This window comes from Nelumbo nucifera, chromosome 2 (genome assembly GCF_055504915.1).
Source record: "Nelumbo nucifera cultivar China Antique chromosome 2, China Antique-T2T, whole genome shotgun sequence".
In the NCBI taxonomy this organism is placed as follows: domain Eukaryota; kingdom Viridiplantae; phylum Streptophyta; class Magnoliopsida; order Proteales; family Nelumbonaceae; genus Nelumbo; species Nelumbo nucifera.
The window spans coordinates 22,168,927-22,189,390 of record NC_142650.1 but is presented as its reverse complement, the minus strand read 5'-3'; the positions used below and the strand labels follow the sequence as shown (position 1 = coordinate 22,189,390).

At 38.4% G+C, this 20,464-nt stretch overlaps 2 protein-coding genes across 6 annotated transcripts; both read right to left on the bottom strand.

Annotated features, from left to right (window-relative positions):
- Positions 1–4: 4 nt before the first annotated feature.
- Positions 5–4,193, bottom strand: LOC104595183 (NDR1/HIN1-like protein 10). Its single transcript, XM_010255797.3, has 3 exons — positions 2,351–4,193; positions 1,139–1,324; positions 5–531 (listed from the first exon to the last, which is right to left on the bottom strand). Exons 1-3 carry the CDS (start codon positions 2,813–2,815, stop codon positions 253–255), a joined length of 930 nt encoding a protein of 309 aa, XP_010254099.1. The 5' UTR covers positions 2,816–4,193; the 3' UTR covers positions 5–252.
- A 4,958-nt stretch (positions 4,194–9,151) lies between these two features.
- LOC104595182 (protein CONTINUOUS VASCULAR RING 1-like) lies at positions 9,152–19,602 on the bottom strand. Of its 5 annotated transcripts, XM_010255796.2 has the most exons (7): positions 15,243–15,660; positions 13,854–13,906; positions 12,128–12,237; positions 11,482–11,649; positions 11,301–11,398; positions 10,209–10,335; positions 9,152–9,581 (listed from the first exon to the last, which is right to left on the bottom strand). In XM_010255796.2, exons 1-7 carry the CDS (start codon positions 15,393–15,395, stop codon positions 9,487–9,489), a joined length of 804 nt encoding a protein of 267 aa, XP_010254098.1. In that variant the 5' UTR covers positions 15,396–15,660; the 3' UTR covers positions 9,152–9,486. The 5 variants fall into 5 exon arrangements, 2 of the variants coding, with proteins under 2 accessions (XP_010254098.1, XP_088754417.1); XM_088898291.1 differs by lacking the exon at positions 10,209–10,335 and having other exon boundaries at positions 15,243–15,659; XR_016082566.1 differs by lacking the exons at positions 9,152–9,581; positions 10,209–10,335; positions 11,301–11,398; ... (1 more) ...; positions 12,128–12,237; positions 15,243–15,660 and adding exons at positions 18,095–18,179; positions 18,331–18,408; positions 18,572–19,602 and having other exon boundaries at positions 13,867–13,906.
- Positions 19,603–20,464: the final 862 nt, after the last annotated feature.

The window sequence follows — 20,464 nt, the reverse complement described above, 5'->3', positions numbered from 1 at the left end:
AAGGGAAGAAGAAGAAGAATTTACTGCATTATTATCATTTCCAGTATTGAACAAACCTTCCAATAAAGGCATTAATACATGAAGCTCTTACAACCATCATCTCAGTCAAACAACTGAAACGTCCTAGAGTAGAAGAATTTCGCCCCTTGGGAAGCAGGACCGCTGTCACTGTCTATAATCAACAATTTTAAGGTTCAAGCCAATGCCATCATCCAATCAAGTCATGAGCTCAATCCTGGGATGAAGTTGAGTTCAATCGTATGTACATGAATACTCTTTGAACTTGATGGGTTTGGTGCTACTAGGATCGATGACTGCAGGGCAAGAGATATGCCTCCTGTGTTTTGTCTTCACCAGCTTCCCCACCACATCTCCCCGTGTTCGGATTTCCAACTCCAACGTCAACGGAACTGCACCGCTGTTATCAGAGATTGCCAAGCTTGCTCCAGCCCCATATAGAGGAACCTTATTTCCTTCCAGTGTCACAGATACAATACGATGACTTTTTCTACGCTGATAGTATTTCTTCAACTGCAATGACAATTTGGAAATGCAGATATTATTAAACTGTAATCAAATTTGTCCTAATAGATTATGGGTAATCCTTCAATAGCATCACAAGAACTTAATTGAGATAAAGAATAGAATAAGCTTCTTCTATAGTTACAAAGAACCAAATCAAGCTCCCAGACATTTTTATAAGTACTCCCTTAACGTATTGAAGCCATTGCGATTTCAACCCATTACCTGAGATGGGCTACTTCATTCTAAAACTCTAGTAATAAGGTCTGTGTTCACTCATCTTGTCCAAAGAGCCCTGATATCCAGGACCTGTACTGGGTATTGACCTTCTTTTTCATCTTTTTCAGTTTCAAATAGGCAGAATTAGAATTCAATTCCATTTCTACCCCCATCCCAAGGAATTTGGAAACACACAAAAGTATCGACTTTGTGTGCTTAAAATCTTCTAGTTTCCAAATACTGCATAAACCTACAACATCTGACCCAATAAAGCAAAGAGGCCTGTGGAATTGGGGTGACCACTTCCGCTTCTGCCTCTGAATTAAATGAATATTCTTCTATCATTTTGACAATTTTACATCTATTAGTTACTAATTAAGTTGAACAATGTTCTTACCTGGCCAGTTGCAACTGTAATTTCTGAAAAGATGAGGTTGACAGGTGTAGAGCTAACATGAATGCCAAACATTGTAGCAGGGTTATATATGCTTAGTTTCAAGGAACAGTTCATTGTCAACAACTTGGTCGGGACACCTGTGGAGTCTGATCCCTCACCAGAATAGAAATTGTTTACAGCCATGCTCTGTGATGACAAGTCTTGTTAATGCAATAAACATAGAAAGATGTAATCTGTGTACAAAGAATTCTATTATAGAGGACAAAGGGATAAAAAGGATGCAATATTGAAGTCAAAGAAATGTACTCAACTTTACAATCCTGTGGAAATCAATGCAGAGTCAGAGAAAGAAGCAAAGTGTTTTATAACTCAAGGCACCTAATAAACGCCAAATGTAAAGCTGGAAATCCTATTGTCAAAACCTTGAGTTGGCTTAGGCACTTAGCCAGTCTACTGGTTCCAACTCCATATGAGCATTCTACTGCATAAGGAGCCAGACTACCATAAAAAGGGTTACATGACGTCACAGAGACCAAAGGCCAGTTTCGGATACACATCCATGTATCCATCCAAACAGGACTAAGTCAACTGTTCTGACATCAATCATGAGTTTATAGAAAAGAAAAAGACCAAATAATATTGGGAAATTGCCAAGCCAACCAGACAAATTTACATATAAAAATATAAAAAAAATGCTTAATTCCCAACTGTTCAAAGCAACTCCCTGCTATTGTTATAATGAACAGAGGTAAAGCAAAAAAGAGGAAAGCCAAATTTACAAAGAGAAGCTAATGAAAAAGCACAGTATAAGACCAAAGTTCATATGGATTTGAAGTAGAAAATATTCTACCCAAATAAGCCCAGCATCAATCATATTAGGTTCTTTCTCTTGTTGATTTCTTAAAGAAAGAGATCAATCATCAATCCTTAAAAGAGAATGCTAAGCAAGGTGATGAAAAGTTGGCAACATGGTTGAAAAGAAACCACAATTTTCTGTTTTCACCAAAGTTTTCTCGTTTTGCTTGCTAAGAATTTGTTTATTTTTCTGAACTCCAGTAAAATTAAAACACTGGAAGTAGAACATAGTTAGATAAGCTTACTGGAGGCACTATTGCAGATGATGACAACTTAACATAATAAATATTAAATAATTAAGATTGAGTTGAACGAGTAAAGATAAAGGCATATAAATAATTAAGTAATTTGTTATACCTTCACAACAATCTTTGCTCTGTAAGGCCGACTGGCACCCCAGATAATAAGAGAAAACACAGTGAACAACAGAACGAAGACCAAGAGAGCTATCAAGACTTGGCAACGACGAGAAAGACCCTTTTCACCATCAATATCATCGTAAGATCCTTCTTCTTGGATCACGTTGCACTCCGGCCAACCCTTATCGTTCCTTTTCCGGTTTGCCTTCCGCCCAGAAGAAGATCTAAACATCCCCGAGAACCGACTCGAAGAAGAAGCCCTCGAGTGCCGTCCGAAGGACGGGTGCGAGGGAGATTCCATTGGACTGTTGTAAATGGGAGTCGCTTGCATGGAAGAGGACTTGTCTCCATCGTGAGAGTCCCGCGAAGGGCTCTGTACATAGTAAACAGGCCTCTTCGGAGACCTTGATGGCGACGAAGGGGCTAAACTCGTAACATCGGAGTCGGACTTCGCGTGCATCATCTTTGAAGTTTGATTATTAATTTCCACAAAAGGAGACTGGTTTTATTTCGAAGAATTGAAATGCTCAACTCATTAACGCAGAATCAAATTCCGCTCTGTTTCTCTCCTCATAATAAGCAGCAAATCAATGATTATTCATTCAATTAATTTCAAATTACAAAGGATGCAACAAGAGAAGCAAATTTCAAGACTACCACAGAAATGGACAAAACAGAGGAGCTGATGAGTTTCAACAGACTGGAAACGGCTGTCCAGGAGAAAGGAAATTAACGTGAGAGACAAACACGAAAGAATTACTTCAATAACTGAAATTCCTGCAAATTCAAACCGAATAACAGACTCGAAGCGCTTTCAAGGAACGTTTTCAGGCTCCTAATTCAAAGCCAACATCCACAAGTAGAGTAACAGAAAGTCGGAAAACGAGATACTATATTCAAAAGGTTGAGAAAGAGATCAATTTCGGTAACTTCTCACCAAGAGAAAAGGAAAAGGGAGATTGCTTTCACGAAGATTGGCGAATTTACCAGAGAAACACCTCATGGTTTAAACAGATTAATTGCAGTAGAAATCTCAGCCAGAGCGCGGACAGATTAATTGCAGTAGAAATTTCAGCCAGAGCGCGGACAAATTAATTGCAGTAGAAATTTCAGCCAGAGCGCGGACAGATTAATTGCAGTAGAAATTTCAGCCAGAGCGCGGATTGCAGAGCACAAAAGAAAAAAAGATTACGGTTACAATCACTGTAGACGACTGAAACCCGGGAAAGAGGGGAAGCTGGAATTGATTCTCCAAATCTTCACCAGAAACGGCAATTCGAAAGTCCAATTAAGTCCGCCATGTGCCGGAATATGTAGATATCATCCAAATCTGAAGCTCCCTCTCTGTCTCTCTCTCTCTCCTTCGCTTTCTCTTTCCCTACTGTGCATGGGAACAGAAAGAAAGAGGTGGAGGTGGATGACAGGATGAGGCCACTGACTGGAAGCAGGAGATATCGGGAACAAGTGTCGGCAGCTGATACTAATTTGCTGTTATGCGGGTAAAATACAAAAAACTCCTCTACACGTTCTGACAATCATAAAAAGCTCCCATGTAGTTTCATTCTAGCAAAAAGCTCCCTTCTATTTTTAAAGAACTCGACAGAACCTCCCTTCCGTCAATGACCCAGACGGAAAACGTCTATATTTATGAAATTACCTTTGAAACGTCATTCGATGAATTTGTAAAATACTTTATTTGCCCTCAATCGTGCATCTTATTCACATTTGTTGTTTTTTGTCAGAGGCTCGGAGCAAAAAAAAAATATATATCAAAAGAATGTAAACCTTTACGGTTGCAGCGGCGCTATTCCCATTTTTTCAGAATATTCCTTCTATTTTTCCGGCAACTGTTCTTTACTAGAGCCTTCCTCCCCCATTCCCCACCTGAAAAAGAAATACAAGTCAATAAATCAAAAGAAACAACAGCCTTAAAATAAAGATTTTAGCATATTAGGAATGACTGAAACCGGTGGCGATGGGAATGACCACCAAAATACGATGAGAATCAGGACTAGAATCAACCCCACACACATCCACTTCCTACTGCTCTTCTGATAGTTCTTAGCAGTTCTGAGGTCGCACATCCCGTCCTTCACATACTCGCCGCCCTTTGCAGCAGCTCCTCCCCTCTCGTTCCTCCCCCACTCGATATAATCTTCTCTATCACCTCTTCCTCCGGTTATTCCCTTGTTACAGTGAAATATTGGCAGCTCACCATCTCCTTATAATCTGCCATCATCTGCTGCCTCAGCTCCTGGAAGTCCATATCAAATCCTTAAGCTTCTTCCGCAGGCCGTCGGTGACCTGACCGAAGTTCTTGTGCGGTCTACCGACGTCCCTTCTCTATAGCCCGAGAGCCTCCTATTGGCAGGGAGAAAACTGAAAGAGCTATGTTTCATTTTGATTTGGATTGAAAGATTGAAAGAGCTGCTGCCTTCCTCCTCTGATGGAATTCCAAGGATGGGAAAGAGGAAAAAAGAGGTTGTCGGAGAGGAAAAGAGAATAGCAGGTCGACAAGGATATTTCAGCATAAATGAATGCAAATTAATAATTTATAAAAGGATAAAATGGGTATTTAAGTATAAAATTGATGCATCGATATGATGTTTTCTATTTGGGTCATTGACAAAGGGAGGTTTTTGTCAAGTTCTTTAAAAATTCAAGAGAGGTTTTTACTAAAGTAAAAGTATAAAGAAAATATTTATGATTGTTAGAAACTTTTGGAGAGATTTTTGTCCATCACCCTTGTATTAATTTTAAATTAATCTCCATAATTGAGATTAAATTAGCTCAGTTGTAATTAGGGGTGAACATTATTCGATTAAAACCGAATTATCAAACCAAAAATTTCAGTTTCGATTTTTTTAGTTCGGTTTTTTTTTTTTGGGGTAATTTGGTTTTTAACAATTTCGGTTTCAGTTTTCAAATTTAGAAATTTGGTTAACCGAAAAAACCGAATTAGCTAAAATTCATTATGTAATATATAATATATAATCTATATTATATATAATATATATATATATTTTATAGGTTATAATATATAATAACTAAATTCGGTTTTTAACTGAAATAACTAAAAACTGAACCAAAAATTTTGGTTCGGTTATTTCGATTTCAGTTTTTATTTTATTATTTCAGTTTTAAAATTTTCGATTTATTGAATTCAGTTTTTAACCTAATAAACCAAATACTCACCCCTAGCTGTAATGTAATAAAGAACGAGTGAATCTATGACCCAGTGAGTCGAGTGACGAATTTCAATCAACTCAACTCCGCTGTAGAGTCTTGAATAGATGTCTATTTACGTCCCCCTCTTTATTGATACAAAATGTTCTTATTTAAAATCTGAAATCCGATCTGGACAGAAAAAGTCTTATTTATGGTGGAGATATATCATTAATATATAATAATATCATTGGGGCGGGCTTGGATCGGAACTAAAAATCCCAAAGTCCAACCTCGAACCTGGTAGAGTCTTAGACCAAGCCCGATAAAAAACTGGCTGCGGCCGGGATGGGGATGGGCCACCCGGTCTTGAACAGGTCTAGTCTACAGAACCGTAAGGGATGTTATGAATTGTCCTTTTGTAATTTGGGAATCTGAAACAGAACCTGGTCTGGGTGGATTGACTGATACAATTCTTTCGTTCACAGAAAAGATATAAAAAAATACGCACACACACAAACGGACCGTTGCAAATCCCAATGAAATCTCCGATGACCACTGCAAATTCCAGCAACGGGAGGAGGAGGGGGGGTATATGACTAAACTAAAGAACCACCTGGTTCTCTCCGTCGTCATCATTATTATTGTTGCCATAACATCATCGTCGTCGTAGGCCCAAGCTTGGTTCCTGAGGCTTTCCATGGCGTCGGAGATTGACAGACATGGCAGAGGAGAATCCTTGAATGAGGAAATTCGCACCCTGAACCTTGGTATCGCAGAGCCCCTAACCCAAAGGTCCACTTGATTGACACCATTGCTAAGGCTGAAGCTTCATATATCAACAGAAAAAACGGTTCCCTCCCTAGGCTGTAGGCACCAAGTCTTCTCTCTTTTCCTTGCCTCTGATATGGGAGAAGGCATTGCCTTTCTGTTTCCTATTCGCCCCTACTGCTAGTTGTAACTGCCGTTGGAGCCGTCCTCATGGTGACAGTGGTAGTGGTGATAATCATCAGCTCGATTTCTTTTCCCCAATCGATCTGACTCGATCTTCCGTGAGGAACGTTTAGGAATTCACTTATTCTCCCTTGGTTTTATTTTGAAAATTTAAAAAACAATGAAGGATAAAGTCGACCACAAAAAAAGTAATTTTGGAATTTAAAAAATTATATAAGTTGTGACATCCGCATTTTAACGATGTGCTAACATAGGGGAAGATTTTGTCCATTGTCGAAAACTATAGGGGCATTTTAAATAATTATGTAAATAGGGGTATTTTAACTATTTATTTATTTATTTTTGGTTATTATTTGTCCTTTTTGCCAAACGAATATTATATTCTCTTTGTTACTTTTGCTTTGTTTTCTATTTAACAAAAAAAAAAAAATGTTTCCGTTTGTTAGATGGGTTAAATGCTTAATTCAATTGGTATAACTAAGTCCTCATTCACATCTTGTTAAGTCATTTACATAATTAAATGCATTTATTCACACAAGTATTTTTTGGAAAACATTTATTCGATAAATATACTTATCAGTATTCTTTTATTCCTTAGATAAAATCATAAAATTTTGGAATAACTGTTTTATCTCATCGTGTATTAACAATTTTTAACATTAGTGAATAAATAATTTATCCAATACTCGCGCAGATAAATAAATTACTCTTTAATCAAAATTTTTTTTTTTTCCGCAAGACCCACTAATACTAAAATACCAATATAGGTTTATTTCTTTTCCATGAAACCCACCAATTTACTCTACTCCCCCACTTCTTGAAAAACGATCAAGGACCGAGTGCTTCTCCGGCTGGAAACCAATCGGTTGGAATCAAAATGGATCACTCTGAAACACCAGATCTCTATTCCCAAGAACCAAAACGACCCTTATTGTTTTAACTTTTAATTCACATGATTACAATTTACAAAGTTTCGTGTTACTTGTATAATCTAAAACAGGATTTTGTTTTGGGGTTTGGTTCTTTTTTTATATAATCTAATCTATTACAATTCGGTTACTTATCAAAACAAAGAAAGATTTCCTGCTACTGCATTGAAAAAAGGTACACACACAAATAAGGGAACAATTCAGTTTTTATGTAGTTTTGCATAGATCCATTCGGGTCAGATAATAAACAGGAGAGACACATATATAATATATTAAAGGAATGTGGTGATATTAGAGAATTTTTCCTTCAGACACTTAGCAACCTGATTTTTCAAGAAACATCTCATAAGTGGTAAGTGGGTGCTCCCAATGGCGATACACCGGTAGGATGGCCTGTATCGGTACTTTTTTTTTTTAAATCTGGTTCAGATGGTGTTTGGAAGTGTAGGTGCTTTTTGGCACTGATTTTTAAGAAAAAATGCCCATGCTTCCAAGACCCGTTTTTCACAAAAAAAATGCTTCTGCCACGTAGGTAGTGAACAACACTATGCTGTTTGGTAAGGGGATTTTCATCACCGTTTTTCATGTATGTGCTGACAGGTAGGCACCGCATAGGATACACATCAGTCAACCGTTGGGTGCAACAATTCACCGATTTGGCGTTTCATGCATTGGTGGGGTCCCAATTTTCGAGTCATGCCCGATTTTTTAATAATCGGCTGAACCAAACAATGAGATACATGGGCATTTGTTGAAACGCCTATGTGGATCTGACGTATAACCATTTTTTTTTAAAATGGCCACGGTTCCAATCATCCCCTTGGTTTCCAACATTAGATTGAGTTTTCTCTTTACATATTTATAGCATTGAATGGAAATAATCTTGGAATCAGGCAGAGATGCAATGGATAGGCAAGGTCGGATCAGATGATGACTTGTTGATGAGATGAGCTAGCAAAAAACAAAGTTGATCAACACATTCCTGGCAGCATTGTTGATCAACATATTCCTGGCAGCATTGTTTAGGGCATTAAAAATCAAGTCTGTGAACCAGCAAAAGGACATTCAAGCCCAAGCGTAGGACTCCATCCTCAGGACCAACAAAGCCACGAAGAAGGCCATATGGGTCTTCCTCTCTCCAGACTCAGAGCTCTCTACAGTGAAGCGCCCACACAGACAGGTGTAGTAGGAGACATTGTAAAGGAAGACCCAAACTCCATGCCAAAATTTGTAGTCTGTGTGTCTGACCAGGTTCTATGTTCTTGGATTCTGATTACGAAGGCCGAGACCCTCTCTGAAACAAAAAACTTTGAGAACCATTTACAGGAATCGCTGCTTCTCATTTTAACATAGCATGCTATCAAGAAACACATTCCAATGAAAAAAGTCCTCCACATCTCAGTATCATACTGCCACAGCACACCTTTAGTACTTGTGGCTTAGGATTCAAGTTTGTCATAGACTCATAGCATTATACATTTGATAACTGTTTGGTAGTTTTGCGTTACATCACATAATTTCAAGTGAGTTCCACCTGACAGATTGTCAAAATGGGATTCTTGAAATTCTGTTCACTTTTTTATACCAAAAGATCGTGTATAGGTGTTAGGTGGATTCTGAGTGAGATCAAATGATTTCTAGCAGATGTGCAAGTACATACAAGGTCGTTTCATTTTCTTTTCCCAATTGACAGAAGAAATGGAGATTTAAGAAAAAGATGCAGTCAAAACCATCCATGGCACAGAGTAGTCTGAAATTTGAAGCTGAAGGTGGTTGAATTGATTGGAGCTCTAAAGGAGCTCTTCTTCTAGGAAAAATGTAAGGGTCTAAAGCCAGATGATCCACAGCTTGTATTATCAACCTCCATCTTCTATGTCACTTCATCTATAATGTACATGGGGTTTGCTTTGAAACCCCAGTAAAAGGAATGTTACACATGCTATCAGAATTCAATTACAGCCGGTAAACAAACATCCACATTGGATCCACCTGAAACTCCAGAGAAGTTGATAAATGGTCAGTCTGATAGCACATCTCAAACCGGAATACATCATTCATGGATCTCTGTCATATCGGCTCTTTGTCCTCAGCTTCTACCAGATCTTCTGTCCACCTGGATCATCTGGGAGTCCACTGTTGACAGGATCTGAGGCATTGACATGCCCCCAGAGACAACAATCTCTGCAATCATGGCACATTCAGTACAAGTCAAATTCCCAGCCAAAGATGATGGAGTGATAAGACAGAAAACATACAAAAAATAGTAATGGAACAGAAACACAAAATAATGAACCAGTAGTAATCCTTTGACAGTGCGATATAAATGGGTAACATTGCCATTCTGTTTTGTTACAAGTTGAAGGGGCTAGATGTAGCTAACTCCAAAAGACCATCTATTTATCTCCCACATTCTTACATTCTTCAGTATAACAAATGCTCAGTGATAAAGGCCCTCAAGTCAAACAGTAAGTCAACCAGTTGGAACTGTTGTACTACGTGGACCTTTTTCTTTAATGAAATAAAGTTGTCTACTACAGATAACAAACGGTTTAGAGCTTCCATTTATCACCAAACATGAGTTAAGTGATAAGGAGTTAGAATTGATTCCAAAGGTGTAACAATCAAAAAAAAAAAAGATAGTTCAGAAAGGCATAGTACTACTCTGTGGGATGAGTTAATCCATACACTGGACTTCCTATACATAAAACATGACAATAGCAGAAACAGGTAGAAGACTTTATATCGATCATCTTCCTATTGTCCATAGACACATGCTAATAAAGTAGCAATGTGACACACAGTACTTACCAATTCCTTCACGCACTGACAAGTTGGGTCTAATGACATCTTTGGAGTTGATGAGGAATATATCACCAATGTAAAGATGGTTTGTAGGAACGTACACACAGTATAATTCCTCTTCCCCAGAATAATTCTATATGAATGAATCAAACATTTGAAATTTGACAATGTTAGTCCCAAAATAGAAATTGCAATAACTTCCAATATTAAATACAAGCAGGCCTCCACACAAAAATCCAAGATTAGTGCACAAAAATTATCAAGAACACAGCCAACAAGTGTAACACTGTGATAATAGCAAAGCAAATATCTCTGATCATCTGCTCATATCCTTCCAACTAATGTGAGAGAGACCTCCTCAAGATTCAAGGGGACCAGTTCTATAGCTTGGAACAAGAACTCTTCTCTTGGACGACAATCTCCTCACCCCAACAAGCGCCATGATCCAACTTATCAGTTGGATGTCATGTTTGTAACTTTGTATGACCGTAGAAGTCTGACAACTAGAACTCATTAATAGATGTAGTTTTGAATACCCACACTTACACATGCAACATTTTCCCCCTCCATGAATTTATCATATTCTTTTACACATGGTTTTTTTTTTCCAGTAAGCTAATCATGTCTTCTAATGACTCCTAAAGTTGTAAGCTAAAAACTCTATGTTTCTCTTATGATTCCTTAAATAGTACTAATTTTCTCCTATGAAATTTCTAATTCTGTTGGACCAAAGTTTGCCACAATATCAAATTGATAACCTTAGATTTGAATTGAAAAACAACAGTATAATCAAATGTCAAGAAGGAGCATGAGAAAAGTTGTGAACATGCAATGTCCTACTTGACAAGGTCAAATTATGCTTGTCACTAGAAGATAAAAAAGAATGGAAGATAGAAGATGTTTCACTTGATATTCTTCTACAATATCACAAGTTTATAACCTTGCAGGAAAATTATTAAAACGACCAATCTAGGATGATATTCAGTAGGGGTGCAATTATTTGTAAAATTCATTTAATATGACCAAAAAAAAAAACTTAAACACCATGATTTAGAAGAGCACATATTCAACACAACTGCAGAAAAAATAAATTAAGACCTGAAGGGTGACAGTAGAAGTGATGAACCCAAAAGCATATTCTCCAACACGTGGATGCCTTATGATGGCCACTTCCTTGAAGGCTTGTGTGTTCTGATCTGTATTAATATATAAAGAGGACTTATGCAATGCCTACCCAGATTCATTTGGAAAACAAATGAAACAGAATTACTGGGATTACCTGGTGATATGGCAGTGCTAATCTGTTTGGAAGCATTGTAGATATGACGAATAAATGGCATCCTTTTGATAAACCACTCTCCAAGGCTTAGAACAGATGCTCCCAGCCACGATGACATGAAAACGCCGACCAGGAAAATGAAAGTTATTGAAGTCACAAACCCAAGACCTAATTGTGAGGGACAAGTGAGTATAATTACCCAAGAAAGACAGGATATTATTACCAGAAAGGGGATCAGGGACAGCCAAAAAATTCAAGAAAAATAAACCTCTATAACTAGGACATTCAATAATTTACAGAATTTTTGTGCTAGATAGTCATGGATATAAGTACATCCATCATAAATCAGTAGTGAAAAGAAAAGGTACAACCATAATAAATATAGAATATATGGTTGTGAAGAAGCTACACATCATCTGCAATGAAATAGATTTCTAACTTCAAGATTAAAGTTCAAACTATGGTATGCAGATGATCCATAGTTAGAGATCTCCACCTGTTCTAAATTATCAAAACATTGATGTAACTCGCATGTAAAGTAGGAAATTTCTCAACCCAAGAAACGAAAACTACAAAAAACACCCAGCCCCTTGCATTCACCAAAATAAACAAAATATAGAGGTAAAGCAGGAAAATGATCACATACCAAAGATGTTGATTCCAAGTTGGGCATAGATTGGAGAGAAAAATCCATCCACAAAATGTATAAACCACCATGTGATATAGAATGTAATTGTTATCGGAAGTAGAATGACACTGCAGAGTAAAAAACAACAACCAACACCTTTGATTACAGAAAATTCTTACCAAAAAATACAGAGCATGACAAGTAATGTTAATAAAATCAATAAAGTGTGAAAATAATAAGGTTCTCCTCATGCAACCACATATTCAATGATGGCTTTATAAGATTTAGAGAAATAAAAGCCTATAGGCCCTATACACCTGCCAAAATCATCACAAGGTTCATTAATTTACACTAGTTGCTACGCGTGTTTATAAAAAGAACCTTGTAGATTCTAGATAAATAAATAGAATTCAGCATTTTTCTGTTACTAATGTAGATTTTATGCAGTCCAAGGGATGGGAACTGCTAAATTCCCGGAAGAGACTAGGGCCCTTTTGGTTCGTGGGAATAAGGGGTCTGGGATCGGAACGGAATGGGCCATTCCAACTCCAACTGTTTGGTTGGGTGGAATAGGAAAACCATTCCCATTCCTGGTGGAATGGCATTTCCCCATTTGAGGGAATGGTCATTCCCTCCCCCTCCCTTGGGAATGAAATCCGATACATACATGCATGTATGCATAAACACATACATTTATGTTAAATTTTAGCATAGGCTGATTGACTAACCCACTCCCAGCCCGGGTCTGAGCCCAACCTGAGTGCATCAAATTTTAGTGTGGGCTGGGCTCAGGTTGGATAATCAGGCTTGACCTCAGGCTTAGGCCTTAAGCCTAATTCATAGGGTTGGGCCTGGATTGAGCTTAAACCTGGTCCAGACCACCCAACTTGCACCCCTACCTTGATTACATGGCCCATAATGTATGATTATGACTCTATATATTCATACAGACTTACAGCTCCCATTTTCCATGACATCCCAATTCCCCCACATGATTTAGCATAAATCAACTTAAGTAATGCTTATATACCAAAAGGAAAAGGATGAGTAAGTGGAGTTTCATCTTCTTCAGAAGAAGAAGAAGAAAAGAAGACAATGACAATGCTCATGATGAAGGGTGCCCTCCAAACGAACAGTTAGATCAATATATTTGGCATCCTCAAACAGAATCCATGAATCTATTGACCCATGGGGGGAGGAAGAGGGGAACTGCTATTTCTTGAAATTTTAGGATAATATAGAACTTTGGTGGCCATGCCACTTAATTCCATTTGGATTATTAAATACAATTAACTGAATCTTTTAAGTGAAATACAATCATGTATATAATACCTTCCACTTGATAAAGTTAGCTACTCCTAACTCTTGTATCTATAGAACACTTATCAGGCATGTTAGTTTTATCACGTCCTTTTAGTATAACCATGAATCCATGATCATCAAATAATTTGGGAATTATCCCCCAAATGCAAGTAATGATGAAGGATATGTTCATTTTCACTATGCCCATCGGATTTTGTGATTGTACAATACATGAAAACCTGTACATAAGTTTCCAGTGCAAAACTATATAATAGCTATAAATATTTGACCACAAAAACCTTGAATTCTAAAATCAAGATAATAAGCAATTAGGAATTTAACAAAAATAAATAATGCACACTCTGATATCCAACATATAGGAACAACTACAAAAAAAGGAGTGCCTATCACAAGGATTCAATTATAATATGTATATCCTTACCATCCAGTCATGAACTTTTTCGAAGCCCAACTTCGAACAACTTTGTAAAAAGCCTGCAGGGCAATGACAGTATGCAATTTAACTTAATACCTCTTTCTTCCATGAAGTTTACACAGAATTTGTATAGCTACAATAATAAGCATGAATAGTTCAAGTCAGTAGCATGTAAATGTGAAAATAATAATATTTGGTGTTCTACCAGTGAGCAGAAGAGCATCCACTATAAGAATTATGGAAATACAGTTTGGATCAGTGAATGGAAAATACAACATTTCTGATATTTCTGGAGAATAATGCAAAAAAGAAACAACAAAAGGATATAATTTGTAAATAAGCCCATCAGAGTGAATAAAAAAAATATGATATGGAAAAATTGATTCTGTAGTAGTTGATTGGTATCAAAACATGTACTGGAGAAAGACTACAACCAGAACTGAAATTTGCAGTTATTAAGGTTTTCACAAAACAGTGAAGATGAAGAAGGTAACGGGTGTTCTTACACCCACAGAAACAAGTTTACCAGGGACAAAAGAGAAGTGTTCGTTTTCATTTTCTTTTTATCGGTAAAAACATAGAAAGCATTTCATTGATAGAAATTTTCATAATATATGAGGCCTTCCAACTCTTATGCTATGAAGAAGAATTAAAAATCAACAAACATCTAGCCATCAAAGCTAAACTATCAAGCGTAGGCTTCAAAAAAGAAAAAGGGAAAGAAAAAAAAAAAACTATTAAGTGAACGGAGTTAACGAGGGAGAAAATATGGTTCTGCTGAAATTCCGTCAAGTGAACCGAATTAACTTTTTTAAGTGAACTAAGTTAAAGAGGGAGGAAATATGGTTCTACGGAGATATCGTCAAGTGAACTGAATTAACTCAGTCCTTTGTGAATGCCCATTAAAGGCAGTATGGAGAAAAGAACAAGATGTGAACAAAATTCTGAAAGCAAAACAAAGACAAAGAATAACAGCAGATCACAAAAAACACAACCGAGAGAAACGAATTCCAGAAAAGCTCACTACACCAAACAGTACTGACTTGAATACTGAAAGCAACCGCAAAACACTTTAGAAGATGACCAGAAATTTAATTGTGGTTGAATTAAAAGAAATTATTGATGTAACTCTGGAACTAAAATAGATGTTTCTACTAAAACCTAATGAAGGAAAAAAAAAAAAACGCCACATAAAAACAAGATATAAACAAAAAAGATGCAGATGGGTTTCCCCAAAATCGAGTAATTTGACCCTCACAAAGAAAAAAAAAAACAAATATAAAGAAAATGAAAGAAAAACATTGGCATGGGTCACCGCTAAACCAGTAAAAGAAACCCAATAACAAAGGGAGTAACTGCACCAGAAAAAGAGGGAGGGGGAGATAGAGAGCTGACCTCTCGACCGGAATGATGAGACGATGGAGCAGATGAGGAAGAAGGTTTTGAGGAAACGTCATCGTCGGGAGCTCCAGCGACTGGTATGAGAGGCTCTCGAGATCTCTCTCTGTCTCTGCTCGCCATTACAATCGATAATTTGTCATCGCCCATCAACAGCTCCGACGGCACCTCTTGGGGAAATCAAGAGGAGCTGAACCTCGCCGCCTTTCTTCCTTTCTATTATCGTGTTTTATACGGGTCTTACAGTATGGGAACACAAGTACATGTGAAGACATAAAGACTGTTGATTTGTTTAAAAAATAGAGAAGACAATCTGTCTTTCCAACACTTCTTTAACGGATTATAATCACTAGCCTAGGGAAATCTTTTTATAACTAAACCAGGAAGGAACAGATGAAACAATCAGCAAATATAACCTCAAAAGTCTCAGATCTCAATTGCCCTTATCTATGTTAAACTTGGGACCCACGTCATTAACTTGAACTGTTGAAGGCTTGAAGCTTTCTTTACAAAAAACAAAAAAAAAAACTAGGATGGTCAATTGTTATACGGTACACGATAAGGGTGTGCCGTGCGGGTTAGGCTGAGGTCTGAGCCACTCTGCTCTCTGCCGCACCACGCCACGCCCATGAGAGGAAATACAGCCAGGACTACAACTTGGCCAGGTTGTGTTGAGCCGTAACAGTTAAAGAATTGGGATAACTAATTCCTGTCAGAGGGGGGGGGGGGTGGGCTGGTCAATTCTCATTTGGACAGCTAACTGAATTCTAGGATTAAACTATACTAACATAAGCATCATTGCTCAGAGCAACATTCTCTTGTTACTTACTCAGGTCTCTATGTCTTGGGGGCATTCTTTACATTCCATGGCGGATTATATCGACTTCTGGGTTCTGGCTGCAGGAAACAAAATTCCAGTGACCCAGATTTTGGTTCAATTTGCAGACCTTGGAATTAAATTGAGATTTTACTCGAGACCAATTTGAAGGAGCTGTTTTATGTTCCTTGTATTTAAAAAGTTAAAACGTTGTGATGACTGATGAACCATTGGTGGCCGTGAATTGGAGGTAGGAGAAGGAGAAGTTAGTTGTTTGTTGTTTCCTTCTCTTTCTAATCTGGCCTTCTCTCTCTTTGGTGTTTAGTACTAAACAATATGGGACGCTTGCGTGCACCAGGTTTTCTTTGTTTGGGGAGAAAGAAAAGGAAAGAAGATATGCGGCGTCAAGAAAGAATATGTGTGTGGGGTGGGTGGGTTCAACGTAATAAGATTCCAAACCAACGACCGCTATTAAATATTAAGTATTAACCAACCCCAAGCAAGAGGCCACGGCCCACGGGCAATTAACTAACCTCATTTCTGATTCGGATTCCTGCAACAATTTCGGATAAGGGAATCTCGGCCAATTCACTGTTGCAATTGCAATCTCTTTCCAACACATAGGCATTTCAATCTGGATTCTGGAGTCGTAACAAGCTAAATGCAGTCCAGAGAACAGACCTGGAGGCTCATGTAAATGCCGGAGCATGTATATGTGCTCATCAATTGTATAGAGCCAATCTCATGATGGGAATGGGATCAGACAATTTTAACCGTGCCCAACCAAAAATATGAACGCCATCCAATTGGGCATTAGTATACGGTTTGGATCATTGCACGCTCTGGTGCTGATCTTGGAGAAAGCAGGGGCCTGCACCACCAACATTGGCAACCCACCGGTGGTAAGGTAAGGTTTCTGAAGTACAATTGCAGTGGAACCCCTAAACCACATTGACGGAGAGATTATGATTCTGCATTACAGCATTAAGTTGAAGCTTTTTTATGATGCAAAAGTTCATTGCATAAAGTTTAAAACAGAGACTACAAAATCATCTCGTCATTGATTTTACTACAGAGCCCATATTCACTGAAAGACAATAACTCGTTCAGTTCGTCCAGTTCATGGTACATGGATAAAGACACTGTTTCTTCTTTGTTATCCTACTCTACACATGGGAATACTCAGCATACTTGAAGTTGAAACTATCCTAAGCATGCAAAACAATCTTGCTCTCTAAAATTTGATGGAAGAACTGAGCTCAAACAGATTCTAGTAGCTAAATCCAATTACCTGTATACTATAAATAGCCATCAGATTACAGTCTCAACTGAACTCAATATTAGTTTGATATTCAATTAATTTTAAAGCTTCTGTTAATACTCATAGAGGATCACATATGAGAATGCGGTCTGCTTAGATGCATGAATGTGTGTAAATGGCAGACACAGTTTTGGCCCCTTGGAATCCAGTCATGCCTTCTGAGTTCTGATCAGTCCTACCAAAAAAGTTAGAAACTTTGTATGGATTTGCCTATCTCATCCATACAATATTGTCCCCAGCTTCATGATGCAACTGCTCTAGTAATGGCCATTGAATTTTTGCTCAAGTATTTCAATGATCAAGCCTTACACGTTTACTCTATGGACATGTGAATATTTGTATGACAAACTACTTTGCATTTCTGATCTGGATCATTTATATTTATGGTTAAATAAACAATCCAGTCAAAAAGAAAGAAAGAGATGAACTTGCCCAGCTTTAATGCTGTTCTCATATTCAAAAGGCAAAGAAACTAGTTTAGTGGGCAAGATACAAAACTGATAACAATGTTTATTACCATGAATACATGTTAGCAGGTATTCATCAAATCAAGCCCAAAGAAAATATTCTTTTATTGTTGTTAGTAGAAAGACGGATAAATGAAATTGAAATGGATTTAGTAAATGAAATTAAAATTTGAATCGAAGTTGCAAATCATGTAAACAAGAAATCTGAACATTTTATTATTTACAGATGGATTGTTTGATATACCACTAGTTGAGGTTACAACGTTTCCATGGTCAGCAAGCAGAAATTCTTAAATTTCCAGATACCATTTCTGGGTTCATCTCTACCTCTGCAGAAAGCCAGAAACCATGATCAAGATATTAGTTTTATCAGATCAGAACTAACTGGAAGTAAGGGGAAAGAAAGGAGGGAAGAAAATAATCTAGTAAACAAGTTTCTAAATGATCGGAAAAGAAGTCGGAGTAAAACAAAGATGTTACCTTTCCACGTTCAGGAAGATCAGGAACTTTGTACGAATCCGGTGTTACTTCTGTCAACCACAAACCGGGGAAATTTGCCTGCAAAACCCACCATGGCCGCTTTAGGATTTCATCCAGGGAAAACAAATATTCGTAATTCTCAAAAGCTTGTCAGACTGTCAGTATTCATGGCGAAGAAAAAGAAGTAATTTTAGAAAGTGCGAGAAGAATTTAAGTAGAGAATATTTTCAGATTTTCTTACGTCCAGCTGGTTCTGTATGATCTTAGGCCGTTTCTTTGGCCTTCGAGGCGGCCTCGTCCTTGTCATGGTCAAAAAATCCTCTTCTATCTCCTCTCGAGAAAGAGAGATTGAGAACTTTGGGCGCTCCTTCTTTTCCTTCTCGACACCCTGCGCCGCAGCTACACCTTGCATCCGATTCGATTTCATGGTCGAATTACCAGTCCGAAGAGAAGAAGAATTCTGCTGACGCTCTTCATTTCTCGAACCTCTTCCTCCTCCAGAAGCAGTAGTTTCAACGGGAGCTTTACAAGCCGCTCTTCTCGTTCTGAGATTCCAGGGCCTCGCCGCCGCGGCCGGTGCTTCATTTTGTTCACCCACCTCTTGCATCGCGGCATTTAGCTTATCAGCGGCGGTTCGGAGATGAAGCTCGAGCTTTGCCCTAATTTCTTCAAGCCCATCGTCTACATCCTTGTCAGTCTTGGATTTCCCCGCAGAAGCTCCAATCGGCGGCAGCTGTGACTTCTTGAGGCTTTCCAAGCCGTTCGGATATCTTCGCTTCAATGACGCGAATTCCCTGCGTCGGGTGACCGAACCTTCGGATTGGCCACCAGAAGCCGAAAACCTCCGTTGGAAGGAGGTAATTTCTCCATTTGAATCCACCTTCATGCATCTGAGAAGCCTCTGATTCCCCCATTTCAAGCGAGGCATCGAAAAATTGTGCAGAGGCTTTGACCTCTCAGGACCCATGGCCATAAATTTATATAGTCTTTCTCCTTCTGCAACTCCCACAAACACCACTAATCTACAGAGAGAGAGAGAGAGAGAGCTCTGATCGAAGCTTCCCTGTTTCCCCCTTGTTGTCAATTTTCCTGTTGACAATTATAGTGATCTCCGACTTCTCTTGTAGATTCCAAAGACGAAGCTATTGGGGTTTGAGAGAGTCTTCAGAGTTCAGAGACGAGAAAGGAAGAACATTTCCTCGTCTCCTGAGCGAGCGAGCGAGCGAGAGAGAGAGAAGAGAGCGAATTTAACGTTCGGCAATTGAGCTCGTGTTTTAATTTTGGCTGTTCTTTATATGAAATTCAGAGGAAAGCTTTTTCCTAAAATACGCGGCAGAGCGAGATGCGCCCACCTAACTGGGCTTGGGCCCTTCCTTCTGAGTTCTGGCCACTGGTGTCGTCGAGGACTGGACGGGAAGTATTACCGTGCATAAAAGCTACAAAAAGAGAGATTTATATCGGGTAAAAAGAACCAAGCGTGTCCGTTGGATACGAAGTCTCTAGATGATCTGAAGTGCTGATTCCTATGAACAAATCCGGAGCATATAACGTGGATAGGAGACTTGTCAAAAGCTTGAAAAGGAATACCGAATATCAACCGAAACCGATTGGGAGTTTCTGTAGATGTTTGTTTGACCACACAAAGCAGAATGTCAATGGTTCCATTTGCACTCATCAGTCATCACATAGCTGGAACCAGGCCCAGGACCCACTTCGACTGAGACATTGTTCCATATTTGTGGTGCCTGATGCCCTTGTACGGCTAGTAAGAGATTCCCCGGGTCCGGATCTGCTGGCCACGCTCATCCAACCGCAGTTTGAGAATCTCGGTGGTGTCATCAGCAGATCCGAACTCCTTGGGTACATGAGTGTCCACAGAATCAAAGACAAAACACGTAAAAATCAAGAAAATGGAAAAATCGATCAATCGATTAATTGATTGGAAAATTTGCAAAAACGGGTGATAGAGGTTCGGTTTTAAAAATTTGCCCGAGCATGATCAGCTCAACTATTAACCGTCTGATTTGTGCATCATTTGCTTAGCTTTTGGGTAAAATACAAAAAACCTCTCCTGAAGTTTCTGACAATCATAAAAATCTCCCTTATTGTTTTATTTTAAAAAATATCTCCCTTG